The 18,454-nt window shown below is 37.7% G+C and overlaps 1 protein-coding gene across 3 annotated transcripts in view; it reads right to left on the bottom strand.

The window, feature by feature from the left end:
* DOK6 (docking protein 6) overlaps positions 1–17,683 on the bottom strand; it is a 602,763-nt gene extending 585,080 nt beyond the window's left edge. For all 3 annotated transcript variants that reach the window (XM_056521475.1, XM_056521474.1, XM_056521476.1), the window contains exon 1: positions 17,398–17,683. In XM_056521475.1, the coding sequence (XP_056377450.1) occupies positions 17,398–17,463 (66 nt within the window). In that variant the 5' untranslated portion in view covers positions 17,464–17,683. The remainder of the gene's footprint in view (positions 1–17,397) is intronic.
* Between the last annotated feature and the right edge of the window lie 771 nt (positions 17,684–18,454).

Here is an 18,454-nt window from a genome sequence, read left to right on the forward strand (position 1 = left end):
TAGTCAGATTTGACTAGTAGCGATCACGGTGAGGGGGAAGGGCAAGGAAACCCCCCTAAGTCCTGAGGCAAGATGGCTGGCTATTAGTGATAGCCACCATCTTACCGGGCGCGGCAGGATACCACGAGCAGCATCCAGTATCTGATGGATGTACATGTACGTCATAGGTAAGGAAAACCTTCCCAGCCATGACGAACATGTATATCATAAGGACACAGACAATTTTATTTTTGCGTTTTTACTTTTTCATCTTTGTCTTCTAAATTTCGTTTCACAGACCCATATGAGGGCTTGTTTTTTGCGTGACTAGTTGTACTAGTTGTACTTTGCTTTACTCATTTTACCTAAAATGTATGGTAAACCCCAAAAATAATTTTTTGTGTAAGGAAATTTTAATGAAAATCACAATTTAGCAAATTTAAGTTTAGTTTTCACGCTGTACACTTTACGGTAAAAATTACATGTTTTCTTTATTCTCTGGGTCAATATGATTAAAATGATACCCATGGTTACATACATTTCCATTATTGTACTGCTTTAAAAATACTTATTTTTACAAAATCAGTACATTTAAAATTGCTCTGATTTGACCGCCTCAAACTTTCAATTTTTTTCGTATTTAGCCATGTGTAAGGGCTCATTTTTTGCACCATGATCTGTAGTTTGTTTTAGTACTTTAGTACTTTTGCATATATGTGACTTATTGATCGCTTTTTATTAATTTATTTTGCAGTGTGATATGACGAAAAAGCTGAAATTTGGGACTTTTTTTTTTTTTAAGTTTACGATGTTCACCATATGGAATCATTAACATTACATTTTTATAGTTCAGACAATTACGAACGTGACAATACCAAATATGTTCATTATTTATAGTTTTTTACGCTTATTTTATTAAATTGGGGAAAAGGGGTGATTTAAAACACATTTTTTTAAACTTTTTTTTACATTTATTTTACACTTTTTTTTATTCCCCTAGGGGACTATTTATTGTAATCATTAGATTGCTAATACTGTTGAGTGTTATGCTTAGGCATAGCACTGATCAGTATTATCGGTAATCTTCTGCTCTGGTTTGCAGGAAAGCTGATCAGTGCAGAAGACCCCGGGAGATGGACAGAGGCAGGTGAGGGGACCTCTGTCTGCCGTCTTGGCTGATCCCCGCAGCAGTGCCGTGGGCGATCAGATCAGCCATTTTAATTGCCGCACTGCCTCAGATGCCATGATCTGTATTGATCACAGCATCTGAGGGGTTAATGGCGGGCATCAGCTCAATAGCTGATGTCTGTCATTACCGGCGGGTCCGCAGCTCCTGCGCTTGCTTCACAGGCACGCCGTAAATGTATGGCGCTGTGTGCAAAGTATCTCTCTCCAGCGCCGTACATTTACGGCGTGTGTCCTTAAAGGGTTAAAGAATGAAGCCATAATAAACTATTAGCAAACAAGTCTAATAATCTGAATAAATAATTATTTACTCAACTGAAGATAACATAAATAATGTCAAGTATTGGGGCTCATGTACATACTGTATTATAGCTCTATACAATCGTTCAGTAATAAAAACTATACCGTCATTTTTCATTTCTGTATACATCTAAATTCAACTGAACCATGTTTCATCCGATTCTGTTTTACAAATTTATCCTCCCCTAGAAGCACTGTATGAAGATACACAATGGACATGTAGCTATGCAGCATACTACATGGTATAGCGATTTTTTTAGATGCACTATTATTAAAGTTATTTTTTTGTAAGTAAATTATTTTATTCAATCATGTTCCTTCCCTCGGCTCCGTTCTATTAAACAAAATATTACTGAGAATTAGGTATAAACAGTGATGTGTGAATCAGCATACTGGGAATAATTCAAGAGGAAACTGTGAAACCTGCCCAGGCATGCTGAAAGTTGTAGTTTTGTAACAGCTTGAGAGCCACAGTTTGGGGAACACTGGTCTGACCCAATATGGAACACCATCCTGTAAACATGATGTAGAGATCGCACACAGTGTGTAAGAGAATGGGTAAGAGTGGATCATATAAAATCAATCAACTTGAAGACTTTTGGGATCTGGGGATTGGAAACTTGGCAACTTATATCTATTACTGTTATAAAACATTAGGAAATATAATCAAAAGTAAATACATTTAATACCTTATGCACTGCAGAACGTTCTGGTGCCATAGCTAAGAATAACAAATTTAAACACTTGCTCTATAACTCAAGACCAGAAACTCAGTACTTATCCTTATCTAATCTTATCTTATATTTCAAAAGTGGATTTATTATCTATATAGCATATCAGAATATGATGTCAATACGTAAATAACAAGAAAAAATAAATATAATTTCCATTTATAGAAGTCTCACTGCAGCAGGAGAAGCATCGCCAATTTTACAGGCATAAATATAGAATGTTCAATGTAGTTTAATATTCACTCTATATTAAAGGAGTAGTATACTGCAAAGTATCTTCAGTCCGTTGTGCCCAGGTTGCGCTGCAAAAGGATAAGAAAACAAACTTTAACTCATCTTCCTCCTTTCCCCCATAGTGCCACTACAGCTGTTCCGTCCTCCAATCTGGGCTGCTTCCTTGTTCCGTGTGCACAGATTGTCACACTGCACTCAGCCTATCAACGGCTGCAGAAATGTCCCACTTTGGCTGGGGATAGGCTGAGTGTAGTGTGATGATCCGTGTACACGGAAGAAGAAAGGACCGGAGTACCGAACAGCTGTAGAGGTGCTTCGGGGTAACAGAGGAAGGTGAGTTAAAGTTTTTTGTTTTTTTTGCAGCCCGGGCACAACGGGCTGAAGATACTTTTCAATAGACTACTCCTTTCATTTTGAAGTTAGATGATGTGATGCATTTTTTGTTTCTAAATGGATCATCATGTCTTCCCTACTGTAACACTGTTAAAAACGCCATATTTTAACTTTTGGGACTTTCATTTCTGCGCAGTGCACTTTTCGGTAAAAATTACACCTTTGCAGTTTCTTGACACCAGGTCCGGCATTCCCCTCATAGTAGCAGGAGATCTTAATGCTGTAGTGGATACACAGAAGGATAAGGTTGGGAGATCGTCCCTTTCTATGAATAAAATGATGGGGGATGGCTAGACCTGTGGAGAGCACTTTATGGAGGATGTACTAGATATACGTGTTATAGTACCTCTTTTCAAGCTGCCTCTCGTATTGATTTATATTTGGGAAATCATGAAGTTAGAGGTAGAGTTAAAAAGATTCTTTGACATCCGTGCTCTATCTCGGATCATACCCCTTTGGAGTTGATCCTGGATAGAGGACAGGGAAGTGAAACTAGAATGCCCCTAAGAATCAATACGCACTGGCTCACGGTCCTTGGGAAGGATGAATCTTTGGAGGAAGAGATCAAGGCCTTTTAGCAAATTAACAGAAACTGCAGATATTAGGGTAGTGTGGGATGCATTTAAAGCCTTTTTCAGGGGGCTCCAATTTGGGGAGATTACGAAGAAAAAAAGATATTTAGGAAAAGCGAAGAACTAATAAATATAGTTAAAAAAGCAGAAAATGCATTCTCTGCATCAAATAGTATCTCTAATTTAAATAAATTAAAAAGGCCCAAAGGGAGTTAGGTGTGTGGCAAAGGGAGAAAGCTCAGAACAAGGTTTTTTATTGCTGGCCAAAAGTATTTCTGTGAGGGAGGGAAGCCCAATCCTATACTGGCCCGCCTAGTAAATTCCCAGAGTTCCAGTCAGACAGGTGGGTCTATATACAATAAAGAGGATGGTGGAGGATTATGAGAAGGTAGTTGAGGTATTTAAGGATTTCTTTAGTAAGTTATATAACTCTCAGGTGGGGGAGTCTGAAACCAGGGACTACTTGCAAGAGGTGAACTTACCCAGAGTTGCATCACAGGAGGGCTTGGTTTTAGACTCCCCCAGTAGTTTGAGCGAGGTGAGAGAAGTTATTTTGGCCTCCCCAGAGAAATCTGCTCCTGGGACAGACGGGTTTCCATTTGACATTTACAAGAAATTTAATATTAGACATTATTAAGGAATCCTGTAAGGGGGTCTCTCCCCAAATCTATGTTGGAAGCTCACATTTTGCTGATTCCAAAGAAAAATAAAAACATGTTATATGTGGAATCATATAGACCAATGTCCTTACTGAATGCGGACGCAAAGATCCTGTCTAAGATTTTGGCCAACAGATTCAGTCATTGGTAGTTTGATTAGTAAGGACCAAACAAGTTTCATTCCGCAGAGAAGTTTGTTCTCTAATATTGAAAGGATGTATGGCAACATTCAAAGGGGGGAGGGTAGGCTCCGCTCCATCCTATCTCTGGACACAAGTAAGGCGTTTGATAGGGTGGAGTGGAGCTTTATGTGGGAGGTGTTAAGGACATATGGGGTTGGGGCAAAATTTATAAATTGGATTAAGCTCCTTTATGTGCAGCCAACCGCAAGAAAAATATGTGGTAAAACCCTATCTAAAGGATTTGTGTTGAGAAGAGGGACCCCTCAAGGGTGCCCCCTCTCACCCCTCCTTTTTGCATTATATATAGAGCCTTTAGCTAATATGATTAGGATGCTCTCTAAGGTGGAAGGGCTTCTTATGAAGAGCATAGAGTCTCCCTTTATGCGGATGGCTTCCTTCTCTTCGTCCAGGACCCGGTAGCTGCATTGCCAGAGATCACTGGGGTTTTCTCAAGGTTTGAGAGATATTCAGGGTTGGAGATCAATTGGCAGAAGTCATATATAATGCCCATTGGGTTCTGTTTGGAAGAGAGGGAGGTCCCACTTAAAATAGTGAAAGATGAGCAGGAGTGTGAATATTTGGGAGTTAAGGTTACAATTGATCTCTATAGATTTATGGAAGTTAATTTGAATCCCTTAATAAAGAAAATAGAAAAAAAGATGCAGGTTTGGGGGAAATTTCCCCTTTCCATGACCGATAGAGTGGCTTTGATAAAGATGATAATATTGCCCCAGGTTCCTTTCCTACTGAATGCCGCTCCAGTATGGATACCGGAATTTTGGTTTGATCAATTCCATAGGAAATTAAATCGCTTCATATGGGGTAGGAAAAGGCTGAGACTTAAATACAAGGTTTTGTGCGCCAAGCCCGATGAGGGGGGTTCCACGACTCCGAACTTAAAATTGTATTTTCTCTCCTGAATAATCAAATATATATTGGGACAGGACAATTGGTCTTGCCTGCAACAATGTAGTTTGATTAAGGGGTGGGATGGATTTGAGGTATTGGAAAGTTTAGAGGCAAAACAAATAGGTTTCTCTTATTGAGACGCGCATTTCCCAGTATGGAAAATAAAAGTGAAGTATTAATCCAGAATCACGTTGCGTTAGAATTAATTAAGAAAAATGAACAAGGGAAGAAATTTATGGTCACATTAAACGGGTTATTGGTGAAGGAAGGTATGAAGGGATTTAATACGAAGTATAGATCAATCTGGGCAAAGTGGCTGGGGGAAATATCAGAAACACAATGGCAGTGTATAACACATATTTGGCTCCAACACAGCTTGCTAGAATGGGCTCTCAAGTTGGTCCTTTATGTCCTAGATGTGCATTGAGTGAAGCAGATTTCGTTTATGTGATCTGGGGATGTCGGAAGATCTCGGCCGGGTGGAAGTCAGGAATAATATTAATCGGAAATTAGGGGTAAAAATAGAATTTACAGGTAGACAAGTAATTTTGAGGAACCTTCTCAATGTGGTAAACATATACAGTTAATCAATAAAGTTTTGTTTTGCACTAAACTGTTAATCTTAAGAATATGGCTATCTGTGCAAGTCCCAAGTGTTGAAGAATGGCTGAATTTAGTATATAAAATTTAAAAAAATATGAATGCTTGAAGGCACAACCGTCAATTAAACAAATGCAGAGATGTAAAAGGATATGGGAACAGTGGTAGACCGCAGAAGGCTATTAAAATGAGTTGAAAACTGGGTAATGTACATATTTATTTATGTTATTTTTTCTTCTCTCTATTGCTCCAAGACAGGGAGGGGGGGTCGGGTATGGGTTGTTTGTTTGATGTGTTGGTTCTCTGTCCGTTTTGTGGTCTTTCTGTGTATATCTGGATATACGGGTTCCCTCGATGGAGACCGTGCATGTATTATATATGTATTGTATCATGGTACTTGATTTGTTATTAAAAATAAAAATTAAGAAAAAAAATGACACCTTATCTTTATTCTATAGGTCCTTACAGTTGCAAGGATATGTGATTTATGTAGGTTTTATTTTATTGCTTTAAAAAATTATAACTAAATGCACCAAAATTTGTATGTTTAAAATTGTCATCTTCTGACCCCTATAACTTTTTTATTTTCCCACATATGGGGCTATATGAGGGCTCATATCTTGCACCGTCATCTGTAGTTTTTATTGGCGCCATTTTTGTTTTGATGAGACTTTTTGATCGCTTTTACAATTATTTTTTTAAATAGTAAATGTTTATTCAGATTTGCAATACAAAAAACATCAAGTCACGAAGACAAGGTAAACAAGCCAAAGAATTTGCTGTAAACAAATGGCAGAGAACAGTCAACAGATAAAGGTTGCCTGATTACCAAAGTAAAGGGCTATGTGCACCAACCTACAGTGTGGTCATCATATACCAGGGAATAACAGGCGAATGAATGGGGTCAGCTATAACAAAATATTTAGGTGATCGTGTGTAAATATACAACCACAGAGGGTGCAAATAAGTAATCTATAAAATAATTGCATATCACAAGGCAAGGTGGACAAAGGAAGGTTTACAATTTTTTTTAAGGTATTTGAAGTGACCAAAAATGCACAGTTTTGGACTTTGCCATTTTTTTTACGTTTATGCCATTGACCGTGCGGTTTAACTAATCTTCTATTTTAACAGTTCGGACATTTATGCACTAGGCAATACCACATATGTTTATGTTTATTTTTTAATACATTATTTTATTTAAAAAAAATGGGAAAAGGGGGGTGTGATTCAAACTTTTATTAAGGGAGGGGCTTATTCACATTTATTAACTTTTTAAACACTTTTTACTTTTATTTTTTAGTCCCCATAGGGGAGCTATACCTTCCAATTGCATACACTGTTCATCAGTGCTCTGCTGATCCAGCCTGCCATGGCTGGCTGGGAGAATTAGATCACTGATCGGATGACGAGGAGGCAGGTAAGGGCCCTCCTGCCGTCCTTTCAGCTGATCAGGACATCGCAATTTCACCACAATGGTCCCGATTAGCTCCACTAAGCTGCCGGGATGGTCTTCTTTACATTTCAGACACCACAATCAACTGTGTAGTAAATGAAAAAGCTAAATAACTGGCAATAAAAGAAAAAGAAAGAAAGAGCGCTATTCAGTTCCACTCATTCTATTACACATAGCCAGTGAGTGTACACAGGAGTGATCTCCAGCATTTACGATGCTGAGCTCAGACACATTGTCAGCTCCTCCACCGCCCTCCCATTGGTCTTACTAGACCACGTAATTTCTCCACTTAGCGGCGCATCCCAGCAACGGCATTACAGGTTTGTAGACAGTCTCCGGCTCCGCCTTTGGACCAGTGCCTGCGCATTACAGATATGTTCTACAATACTAAAACACTTATCAAGCATATCTGGCTGCTTTTCATCTGTATTTATATTGTTATATTTTACCCTAATTGTAAATACGATTGCATCTACTGTATAATGTTTTTGTGTCTATACCTTTGTCTTCTTTGGCACCATTTCTCGCTTCATATATACCTGTACTGTACAATTGTATGTATGATGATCTGAAGAAGGAGGGGTTTACATCCGAAACACGTTATCCCTGTATATCTCTCGCTTTTAAACATTGTTGGATTTTAATAAAACCTTTTGGTTTATCAATATCCACATTGTTAGGACTGGATTCTATTCCTCTGATGCTACAGGTACGCCCTGTGTCCTTAAGTACCAGGATGCAAGGCCATACCCATACACCCTGCATCCTTAACTAGTTAATGTGTATATAAGGTGAGCACACCCTTCACATTTTTGTAAATATTTTATTATATCTTTTTATGTGACAACTCTAAAGAAATGACCCTCTGCTACAATGTAATGTAGTGAGTGCACAGCCTGTGTAACAGTGTTTAATGTTGCTGTTCCCGCAAAATAACTAAACACAGAGCTAAAAATGTGTAAACCTTGAAAACAAAAATTAGTGCACTCCTAAGTGGAAATGTCCAAACTGGGCTGAAATAATTAATATTTTGTCTGGCCACTATTATTTTCTAGCAATGCCTTTAAGCTTTCTGAGCATGGAGTTCACTAGCGATTCACAGGTTGCCACTGGAGTCCTCTTCCACTTCCCCATGACAACTTCACAGAGCTGGTGGATGTTAGAGACCATGCCCCACCTTCTGTCTTAGAATGCCTAGCCAGTCCATCATCTTTACCCTTACTTTTTTAGCAAAGCAGTGGTTGTCTTGGAGGTGTGTTTGGGATTGTTATCATGTTGGACTACAGGACATAATTCAAGTAGTCCATGTCTAATCTGCTTGTCTTTAACAAACTGTTTGCAGGCTTTCTTGTGCATCATCTTTAGAAGAGGCTTCCTCCTGGGATGACAGCTATGCAGACCAATTTGATGCAGTGGGCAAAGTATGGTCTGAGCACTGACAGGTTGATCCTTTAACCTCTGCAGCAATGCTGGCTGCACTCATACCTCTATTTGCTAAAGACAACCTCTATATATGAAACTAAGCACATGCACTTAACTTCTTTGGTTGACCATGGCTAGGCCTATTCTGAGTGGAAGCTGTCTTGTAAAAACCACTGTATAGTCTTACCCACCGTGCTATAGCTCAATTTCAGGGTGTTGGCTTCCTATAGCCTAGAGCCTCCTTATGTAAAGCAACAATTCTTTCAGATCCTCAAAGAATTCTTTGCAATGAGGTGTCATGTAAAACTTCCAGTGACCAGTATTAGAGAGCGATAACACTAAATTTAAGACACCTGCTCCCCATTCACACCTGAAACTTCATAACACTAATAAATCGCATGACACTATGGAGGGGAAATGGAAAATTGGGTCCTGTTTTGACATTTCTGCTTAGGGGTGTAAAAAAAAAGCAGTGATCCTCAACTTTCCATATTCCCCACAGCTCTTGTTTCTTAGCTCAATTTTGGGAAAGGGATTTCTGATGGTTCATGTAGACACTGTTTGATGCTTTAAAACCCCTTAAGGACCAAGGACGTATGAGTACGTCCTTGGTCCCGCTCTCGTGATATAACGCAGGGTCCCACGGTGACCCCGCATCATATCGTCATAGTGAAGCCGGGAGCCGCCTCTAATAGCGTGCGGCACTGATCGCGGTGCAGTGCGCTATTAACCCTTTAGCCGCTCAAAGCTGAGCCACGCGGCTAAAAGTGAAAGTAAAAAGTGCCGGTTTGCTCAGGGAGCTGTTCAGGATCACCACGGTGAAATCGCGGCATCCCGAACAGCTGCACTTCAGGAGGAAGGTCTCTTACCTTCCTTCCTGCAGTCCAATCGCCGATTGATTGCTTCAAGCCAGAGATCCAGGCTTGAGCAATCAATCGCCGAAAACCCTGATCAATGCATTGAACACAGTAAAAGATCAGTAAATGCAATGTTATAGCCCCCTATGGGGGCTATAATATTGCAAAAGATCATTAACAAATTAACATATTGCAAAAAATCATTAACCCTTTGAATTATCCCTTCCCCTAATAAAAGTTTGAATCACTCGGCATTTCCAATAATAATAAAAAAACAGTGTAAATAAAAACAAAAATAAACATATGTGATATTGCCGTGTGCGGAAATGTCCGATTTAAAAAAATATACCACTAATTAAACCGCACGGTCAATGGCGTACACGCAAAAGAATTCCAAAGTCCAAAATAGCGTATTTTTGGTCACTTTTTATATCATGAAAAGATTAATAAAAAGCGATCAAAAAGTCAGATCAATGCAAAAATGGCACTGACAAAAACTTCAGATCATGGCGCAAAAAATGAACCCTCATAGCGCCCTGAACACGGAAAAATAAAGTTATAGGGGTCAGAAGATGACAATTTTAAACGTATACATTTTCCTGCATGTAGTTATGATTTTTTTCTGTAGCAATACAAAATCAAACCTATACAGGTAGGGTATCATTTTAACCGTATGGACCTAGAGAATAAAGATAAGGTGTCATTTAAACCGAAAAATGTACTACGTAGAAACGGAAGCCCCCAAAATTTACAAAATGGCTGTATTTTTTCAATTTTGTCGCACAATGATTTTTTTTCCCGGTTCGCCGTAGATTTTCGGTAAAATGACTGATATCATTACAAAGTAGAATTAGTGGCACAAAAAATAAGCCATAATACAGATTTTTAGGTGCAAAATTTTAAGAGTTATGATTTTTTAAAGGTAAGGAGGAAAAAACGAAAGAGCAAAATCCGAAAAACGCCCGGTCATTAAGGGGTTAAGCTTGGTACGTGACTTCCAGTTGAACTCACAGCACAAAATGGATCACTAGGCGCCATTATAGTAGCCTGATGATCCGTCTGTGCAGAGGTTTATCTATGTGCACCTGTAACTGTCATTTTAGTGTGTCATTGGTCTCCAAACTACGGGGGGGGGGGGATACTTTTGATCTTGTTGTATACCATTAAAGCCCCTCCCACATAACACAGACTGGTGCTTGAAAATGTCATAATTTGCAGATCTTAGTAACACACACTACTTCCTCCATTTATCCTTCTTGGTGTTACAATTTCAATGCTGAGGAATGTATATAGAACTAAGGGTGAAGTATGGCGTTAAATACAGGCATACAGTATTATAGATTGTATTGTCAGTATTTATGTCTATATTAATGTTTATATTGTGCCCTTATTGTGTGTCATATTGATTTTTTTTCAAGCTCTATGGTATCACAGTTTTGTTTTTCTAGCTGTATTTTAGCTATTTCTTTTGCCAGCTGTAAATATTGATCAAATGTGTATATAAATATGGAAACAGATATAAATAAAGAGGTTTCTATAATTGTTCAGGCGCCAATAATTTCTAAAGAGAATATAAGGTACTGATGCAAAATGACACAACAATATGGCTGCATATTTACGTATACTGGACTAGATTTGTAAGAACTAATATCAACATAAAAACAATGCATGTTTAGAACACAAGATACAAAGATGTCAGATAATAATGATGCATTAGAAAAAGCATTAGAATTTGCAATTCTAAATATAATCCCAAGCTGGTGGGTTCCTTGACCTTTTGCTGCAGTGACCTGAGGTCTGAAAGTTACTAGTGGAGCATAAATGTATCTTCTACACTTAAAAATACAGATTGTGGTCCAACAGTGCATATTTACCAATAACAACTGGCCATTAACAAAGGAAACTGGAAACATGTATCATAAAATTATCTATAGGAACATCAATCCATCTTTCAGCAAGGGTATGCAGAAGCAGCACTGCTCTGGAACCCATGGGAAAAGGAGATCAGCTTAAAGGGGTATTCCAGGAAAAAACTTTATTTTTTATATCAACTGGCTCCAGAAAGTTAAACAGATTTATAAATTACTTCTATTAAAAAAATCTTAATCTTTCCAATAATTATCAGCTGCTGAAGTTGAGTTGTTGTTTTCTGTCTGGCAACAGTGCTCTCTGCTGACATCTCTGCTTGTCTCGGGAACTGCACAGAGTAGAAAAGGTTTTCTATGGGGATTTGCTTCTAATCTGGACAGTTCCCGAGACAGGTGTGATCAGAGAGCACAGAAAATAACTACTCAACTTCAGCAGCTCATAAGTACTGAAAGGATTAAGATTTTTTAATAGAAGTAATTTACAAATCTGTTTAACTTTCTGGAGCCAGTTGATATATATATATAAAAAAAAGTTTTTTCCTGGATAACCCCTTTAAATGGACACTGTCATTTAGAAAACTTTTGACATGTCAAAAGTTTCGATCAGTCTGGGTTTCAGTGCTGACTTATAATGGGGCAGCAAGACAAATATATCCCCTGAAAGTGAAAAGCATATCTATGTAATTCTCTGGTGTTGTCCTCCTGATCAGTATGGATCTCAGCACTGAGACCAAGACTTACTGATCAAACTTTTGACGTATCCTTTTGACATGTTGAAAGTTTTTCTAAGTGATAGTGACACTTTAAGTAATCCCTACCCCTTTACTTAAAAGAAGGTACATTTTTTTCATATCAAGTGGCTCTATAAAGTTATACAAATTTGTAATTTACTTCTGTTAAAAAAACGTAATCCTTCCAGTACTTATCAGCTACTGTATACTACAGAGGAAGTTGAGTTTTTCTTTTCTTTCTGACTACAGTGCTCTCTGCTGCCGCCTCTATCTATGTCATGAACTGTCCGGAGTAGGAGCAAATCCCCATAGAGAACTTCTCCTGGTCCAGACAGTTCCTGACATGGACAGAGGTGTCAGCAGAGAGCACTGTGGTCAGACAGAAAATAACAACTCATAACGCTTTGTAGTATACAGCAGCTGATAAGTGCTGGAAGAATTAAGATTTTTTTTATAGAAGTCATTTACAAATCTGTTAAACTTTTTGGCACAAGTTGATTTGAAAAAGAAAAAATGTTTTCCATCGGAGTACTCCCTTCAGACTGTATAAAACATCTACCATTGTAGCAATGTAGGAAAAAAATTGATAAATCAATAGCAAAGCGGTAATACCTCTCTATACTCCAAAATATGATGGAAAAGGATACTTTCACTTTATACTACCGAAACATATGCCCACTAACGTTAGCCAGATGAAATACTACTTTCAATAAAGATCATTTAATGAATATTATTCATACCGCAAGTAAACATACCTTGCCTAACTGTTGCAGATGTGAACAGCCTTTCAGGACCCAGGCTGTCTGTAGGTATTACTTTCTGTAGTCTTTCAAAGTCTAATGTAATATGCCCCAGTGTTGGTGGAATTGACAAACAGCCCAGCCTTTTTTTAAGTGGATTCTTAGGTTTCCCACTGATTTGAACCCCAGGTGTATCTATTATACATCCTGTGACCATTTGAGCCAACTATAAAAGACTGTCACTTACAGACATCTCAGATATCTGAATGTTTTCTATTTTTATGGTAATTTGTAAGTTGTTCAACAACAACGTGAAAGACTAAAACAAAATTGCTTGTAACTTTTGCTACTTTAAGTGGTCCATCCATTTAAGGCAAACTAACTAAAACTAACTAAACACATAAAAAATGACAAAACCCCAGCATGTCCTCCCTTTATTTCCTCCTTTCTTTTGGTTGTAGTTTAACTGGTATTGTAGTTACAACAAAAAATATACAAAAACTTATGTGTGTTTCCCAGTAGATCAACTACGTCTTTCCTGTCTGATAGCACTCCTCTGTACTCTCTCCTGTCCTATCAGATACAGGAGGAGTGCTATCCCACCCTCACTTACTGAACTTTGTCCATGCCTGATTTTATAAGCCTTGATTTCTATAAAAAGGAAACAAAATGTTCCTATGAAGTATATTGGAAACGTTAATGTTTTGCCAAGATGTACAACATATAAAAAGTTTTTGAATCCGACAATGCCCTTTTAAGGAAGATTTGACAAGGATTTACTCAATCCCTGGGGAAATTTAACTTGTTCAGTGTGAACATACCCTTAGTGCTCTTTATGGAAAAAAGATGACTTTGTACATTTGGATACATGAGTGCTAAATCATTGTTTCTCACATAAATGCTGATATAATTCAAAAATAGTGTTAACAAATTTATTAAGACTAATTTTCTCTCATTTTACTGTTTAAAGACTGGTTACCGTTCAATGAGACAAATCTGCAATAGTTTTAAATACCTTTTCAGCGTATGGAACATTTCAGTGTTTAATTCACCAGGTGCTCTTTACTGCTAATTGTAAAGTTTATACTGGTAATTCCAGTGTTAGTTCGTTCCAATGACCTAATGGTAATACATACATTTAAGATGTGAAAATGTGAGTCCACAGACTTTAACAGGGCACACAATAGCAATATACTATTGACCGCCATTTCTCTCTCTGCCAAGGCCCCCTGTAGGTTAAATGTAGTATTACATGGCAGCCATTCAGATAAATAGAACTGTTTTGCAGTGGCTTTTCGCTCTGGTTCATAGAAGAGAGTCCCAAAATGTACAGATATATGCCCTACTGTCCTGACAGAATAACTCCTTTAAAAAGCAAAAAGGATCCACACTTTTATTATTTATTTATATATAGCTTGAGAAGCTTGAAAATGGCTCCATAGAGAGTAGAAACGTTGCTTGCTGACTTGATATGAAGGAATAAATACACGTTTTTATTGGATCCTTGGAGTGCTGCGTCTTTTGGGTGGATATTCAGGATAAACCTTGATCTGGTTTTCTGGATGCTATAAATATATATATATATATATTTTTTTTTTTTTGGGGGGGGGGGGTTATGCTGGTTTGTTTTTTAATTGTACCCTAAATGGTACAAATAATTTGCAAGGAACAAAACCAATAAAAAAGGTAACACAGCATGTACCATTAAGCTTACACGTGTAGCACTGTAGCGTCCTGGTGCTAACCCCATTTTTTTTGGTGACCTGGGTAATCTTTTTTTCTTAATAAAGAAGACATAAAGAGAAAAAGATTTATCCTGCTAACAATAAAGTCTGTGAGTCATTGATTGTCACAGCAGAAGAAATAATGCACTTCTCTCGTCATCAGCTCATCCTTGAGTGTACTCTACAGTTGATTTTACAGCACTGAATCCAGTAATGTAGTTTCAATCTAACATGTTACAATAGGTCAGTATATCTCCAGCTTCCATTGCTCACAGGCACACAGAAAAAAAAATAAAAGTGCACATGCCTCTCAATGGAGGAATATCTGTCTGGGGCTAATTAAAAGCCTTCAGCTTATAGGACTTTTTATTGCCCCGCTGACATTTAAAATGTCGTTAGCCACCTCCATTCCTTGGTATGACACAGCATCAATTCTTCTGCTTACAGCAGCTTGTCTTAAAAATTAATCTCTTGAATAATAAAAAATAAAGACACATCCCGTTATTGTGGCATTATTTGTACTGTTAATATTTTACTGTTTAAGCTTTGAGATGGCTAATTACATTTTGCGTGTTTTCCTAGTGTGAAAAAATGTTTTCTTCAACTGACCTTTTTCTGAAAATATTTTAAAAAACGTATAAGGAACACAATGACAAAATGCAGCCAGGCACTTTGCATATTGGTAAAACAGGTTCTGTGCCTTCATTAAGTCTAGAAAACGAATCCATAGTGGACCAAAATTTGAGTATCAATGTAAACTTAATAAACAATTTCTAGCGCCATTTATTGGTTTTTTATTGTGGATGAGACCACTAATGCTATTACTTGAACGTAATAGAGGTTAAAAAACAATTTACACATTAACACAAGTTTTTAATACCATTTGCTTATTTCCTTTGCTGATTCAAATTTTTTATTGAAGAGAGTGGCGGTAAGATCCAGTATGTTATAAAAGCACACCATGATAAATCTCTGAAAGTGGAAAAAAAGTCTATTCAGTCTTTACTTAGCATTAACTCTTTTTCCAGTACATTTTCCACCATTATGTAATACATAAAAAATAACAACACAATATATTATTATTTTTCCTTACACAATAGATGGAGCAAAAGAACATCATGCTGCAAAGATGTAAAATGCTTAAGAATCGTGCTTCGATAATTGTAAAAAGTTAAAGTTTTAGACAGGTTATCTATACAGGACAAAGGTCAAACATAGGGAATATTTTGCAGCTTGCTGAGCTGTTTTACTAAAAGATACAGCTAAACAATCAAGACAGGGAAAAGGTAGTAAGTAAAATCAGACTAAACAGACATATATTTGCAAAAGCATTTAAAAAAAATATTGGTTGTGTCCATACACTTAAGAAGGTATCTGATGATCAACAAATTGAACTGGCACAAGCTGACACATCCTATAAACTACCTGAACGCCCACATTGATGAGTAAACATGGTTCTATCTCCAACCGCTTTCCCGATTTATATGACTTTATTTCAGATACAGATGGAAAATTTTAATAAAAAAAAGAAAAACTTCACAGTAGCTGCATTTAAATACAGATCACATTGATTCAACATGGCTGCAATGAGGGTTTATATTGTTTATGTTTAACCTGCAATATAGTGTCAAGCACTTTGTTGGTTAGTGTACAAATGTGTAAATCTGTGAACAGACAACATAAGCAGCTAAGGCGATATAGCAGATCCAAATAAACGCAACCAAACACCAACCAAGGCAATTTGTGCAGTATGACAAGTCCCCCTGTCACTGCTAAAATCATTAATTTTAGTGATAAGAGATCCGGTTAAGATCCGAGCTACTTGAGGAATTTTCATTTTTTGAGTGACTCTGGCTTATCTGACACAGTTTGGGGAAGCGGTTCATTATTTGACAGGAGTTCTCCAGATAACACAGGTGCTAGACTATGCCTCCAGCCTGCTGTTGCCTGTCTGTTGGCATCATACAGTCCAACTCTGATGTTTAATCATTCAGCCATGTGCCCAAGATAAGATAACCATCACAGCATTAGTGTCTACCTTTTCAGTTCGGCAAAACATGTTCATCCTTCATCCATTGTTTATGGGCTTGCTTAAAGCCAATGACTATAATAGAAACAGACTGGTCGAACACAATTCTCGTTCATTAGAACAACACTTCAAAAACCTAACCCACTGCTAAGTAGGAAAACAAGTATAGCTTCACCAGTGAGATATATTACTTTTTAGTCTTAGTCGAATATATCTCAAGGATATAAATCTTTAGTGTAATTTTAATAGTCGGCAGCCTTTATACTGTTTACAGTGCTAATCCACTCTTTTTTTATCAGTTAATCCTCATAATGCAATACAACAAAAAGCAGGCTGTTATCCACTGTACAAAACTCCCATGTGGGTCCATTCCTCAGACTATGGTTAATCCACTCAGGAGCTGACGTCCACAGCAACACAGTGCAAAGCTTAGAAGTGTCTGGCAAGGTTATTCCCCTTGAATCCAAACCGGATCACTAGCCTGTTGTCTTTGACATTAGGGTGCAATATAAGACTTAGGGGCAGCGTACAGTGATCCATGCATAGCAAACGGAGGCAGATATGCATTCACAACAAGAGCTGATCCTCTTCTTTTCTGCCCTCATGAATATCAGAGCAATTGCTGTATAAATGCAGATGATCTCAATACTGCTGTACACAAATCATCCACTCCTTCTCATTCCTCCCCATGGAATATACAGTGTACATTGGAGTAGCTAAAGATAGTACAGTAGCTGCCTGTCACACAAAACTGTACCGCACAATCTAGTAAAACAAGCAAGATAAAAAGAAGCAAGAAAGCGTATAGTGTGAAATAGTGACTTACCCCAAGCTTTTTGCTTCTGATTTTTACATAGCCTTGCTTTACAATATCATTGAAGTTGGATGCCATAGTGAACAGTATGCTTCCTCTAAGTACCCTGGTTTGCTCAGTCTCTTTTGCTGTATTACAGATTGTCTCATACACCCTCCCCAAGCTTCTGCAAGTGTTTGACAAGGCAGCAACAACAGCTGTAGCAATAGATGACAGGATGGTTGTGTTAAAGAGTCCAGCCTTAGACTAGCTGAGCTGTCTCTGTGCCTATGATTCCACCAGAATCTCTAGCTGACTGGCTGAGCTGTCTCTGTGTCTATGCCCAACAGCAGGAGCTCACTGCAAAAGCAGCCACTCAGTGTCAGTGCTCAGCCCCCTCCTTTTCCCCAAGCATGCTTTACTGAATATCTAAATTGCAAAAAAACAAGGCAATGTAAAATAGGTGATTATCTAGAAAAGGCAAGAAAAGCCTATTGTGAGTATTGCGAGGCATTTTTTTTAATTGACTGCGAATAAGATATTTTCTTACAAACTTCCATTATATTTTTTTTGCTTTCATTGTTCCAGGGCTGGCAATTTAAGCAAGTCAAAAATGATTTGTAATATAGAATAATCTGCTCTATTATAATGAAGCCTAGATTACCCTGGCAGCTTTCACAGTTATTCACATACTGCTCATAATATTATTTTCTTTATAAAAGCAGAGTAAAAAAACAGACAAAAACAAAACACAAATAAAAATAAAACATACAGTGATGGCTCAGAATAGTTATTATTCAAATATTTTTATATATTTGTATCTATGTTCATTACGTACCATAAAATGTGACCTTTGTTATTACAGACTCCTGTGATTCAACCCAGTCTTTAAAGTGTACCCGTCAGATCCAGCAAAAAAATTTTTTTATATATCACTCAGTACCTAATCCTGACCATGTACATCTAGCACTTTTATTTATTTTTTTATTACACTTTTAATTTAGCTCACTAGTCTGAATTCATCTTAAAGGGAGGGGGCGTGGCCTCACTGTTCAGGTCTCCTCCCCCTCCCTCAGTATGCTTTCTGCTC

The sequence above is a fragment of the Hyla sarda genome, chromosome 5 (genome assembly GCF_029499605.1).
Source record: "Hyla sarda isolate aHylSar1 chromosome 5, aHylSar1.hap1, whole genome shotgun sequence".
NCBI lineage: Eukaryota > Metazoa > Chordata > Amphibia > Anura > Hylidae > Hyla > Hyla sarda.